At 49.4% G+C, this 1,598-nt stretch overlaps 1 protein-coding gene across 1 annotated transcript; it reads right to left on the bottom strand.

Annotated features, from left to right (window-relative positions):
* Positions 1-304: 304 nt before the first annotated feature.
* LOC135713228 (small ribosomal subunit protein RACK1) lies at positions 305-1,330 on the bottom strand. The gene has a single exon (XM_065236334.1). The coding sequence runs from the start codon at positions 1,250-1,252 to the stop codon at positions 317-319; it is 936 nt and encodes a 311-aa protein (XP_065092406.1). The 5' UTR covers positions 1,253-1,330; the 3' UTR covers positions 305-316.
* Between the last annotated feature and the right edge of the window lie 268 nt (positions 1,331-1,598).

The following is a 1,598-nucleotide window of genomic DNA, read 5'->3' as shown; positions in this document are numbered from 1 at the left end:
AAAAAGTTAATAAATCTGTCCTTTAGGACATAGTGAAACCTTTTTTAAAAAGATTTTGATGACAAATCATACATAAGTGTTCTTCATCGGGGTAAACAGCGGGGGAATCCGCTGCTCTTTAGCAATTTCAGCAGCTTCACCACCGCCATTTTCAATTCCGAGCATCGAGAATTGGTTGCTCTGTAGCAACCGATTAGCTGCGTCATCCGAAGCAGCGCTTGCGTCCATTTGGGCTCTTCTATGCAGGAGTAGTAGAACGCTTGCTCAGCGTGTGGTTTCTGTCCACACTGAGCTGACCTTTGGATCCGCTTCATATTTAACGAGCCGAGACTGATACCTGCCAGACACGGATGATGTTATCAGAGTAACCGGCGTACAGCGTCTGTCCATCGGTAGACCAAGCCAGCGACAAGCACTGTGGTGGATCGGCCTTCGATGGCTTCAGCTCTTCGACCATGGTCTTGCATGCCAGATCCCAAATCTTGATGGATGGACCATAAGCAACGCACAACCAGTAACGGTTTGGTGAGAAGCAGAGGGCATTGATGACCTCGTTATGTTCCAGTGTGTGCAGATGCTTGCCATCATTCAAGTCCCACAGGAAGGCCTTGCAATCCTTACCTCCGGATGTGCACAGGGAACCATCAGGAGAAACGGAAACCGAGTTCAAGTAGCCATTATGGCCCAGGTGGTCAATCTTCAGCTTGCAGTTGGCCAAATTCCAGACCTTGACGGTGCGATCCCAACCAGCCGAGACAATGATCGGGTTCGAGTGGTTCGGCGAGAAGCGGACACACGAGACCCAATCACTATGTCCATCCTCTTGGATGGTGTACTTGCATTCGGCCAAAGTGTTCCACAACTTGATGGTCTTGTCACGAGATCCGGACACGATCTGACGGTTGTCCACGGAGAAAGCAACCGACAGGACATCCTTGGTATGGTCTTCAAAACGACGAGTGGACTTTCCGGCGGCCAAATCCCACAGGCGCAGGGTCTTGTCCCACGAGCCGGATAGAGCGTAGTTACCGTCGGACGACAGAACAACGTCGCTAATGAAGTGCGAGTGACCGTACAGACGCTTTTGCGGAATACCGTAACTGGCATCGTCGCGGGTCAACTTCCAAACGATCAGGGTCTTGTCGCGAGACGAAGACAGGATCATGTCCGGGTACTTCGGATTGGTGGCGATCTGAGTGACCCATCCGGAATGGCCAACGAGCTGGCCGCGGAGTTGCAGCGTTTCAGTCATGATTAATCAAAAGTTTAACAGCAATAACTGCACTTTTTCACAAAGGGCAACGAATGCGTGCCGCACGATTCGACGTTCTGCGGATTAGACTTGCCAATGTGCCTGTCGATGACGGCACTTCCACAACGTGAACGCAGCAATACAATGAATTAGAAGAAACATGATAACGGAGCGAATGAACGAACGAACTATACTGCTAGACGGTTTAGCAACCAATCATCATGAGTGGAGGAACGACAGCAGAGTTCTTATATACTTTTACAGGTTCAAGCAAAACGATGCAATACCAAATGGTACTCGATTATGACGACTTGGTTTGGGGAGAATATTTATTCAATTGAAACAG

Source organism: Ochlerotatus camptorhynchus, unplaced genomic scaffold (assembly GCF_037179485.1).
Source record: "Ochlerotatus camptorhynchus isolate MF236.1 unplaced genomic scaffold, CSIRO-AGI_Acam_v1.1 ptg000547l, whole genome shotgun sequence".
Classification (NCBI taxonomy): Eukaryota; Metazoa; Arthropoda; class Insecta; order Diptera; family Culicidae; genus Ochlerotatus; species Ochlerotatus camptorhynchus.
The sequence above is the reverse complement of the archived record's forward strand: the minus strand, read 5'-3'. Positions and strand labels throughout refer to the sequence as shown.

Coding starts and splice junctions, on each gene's coding strand:
- LOC135713228 (XM_065236334.1), bottom strand. CDS start 1,252: ATGACTGAAACGCTGCAACTCCGCGGCCAGCTCGTTGGCCATTCCGGA.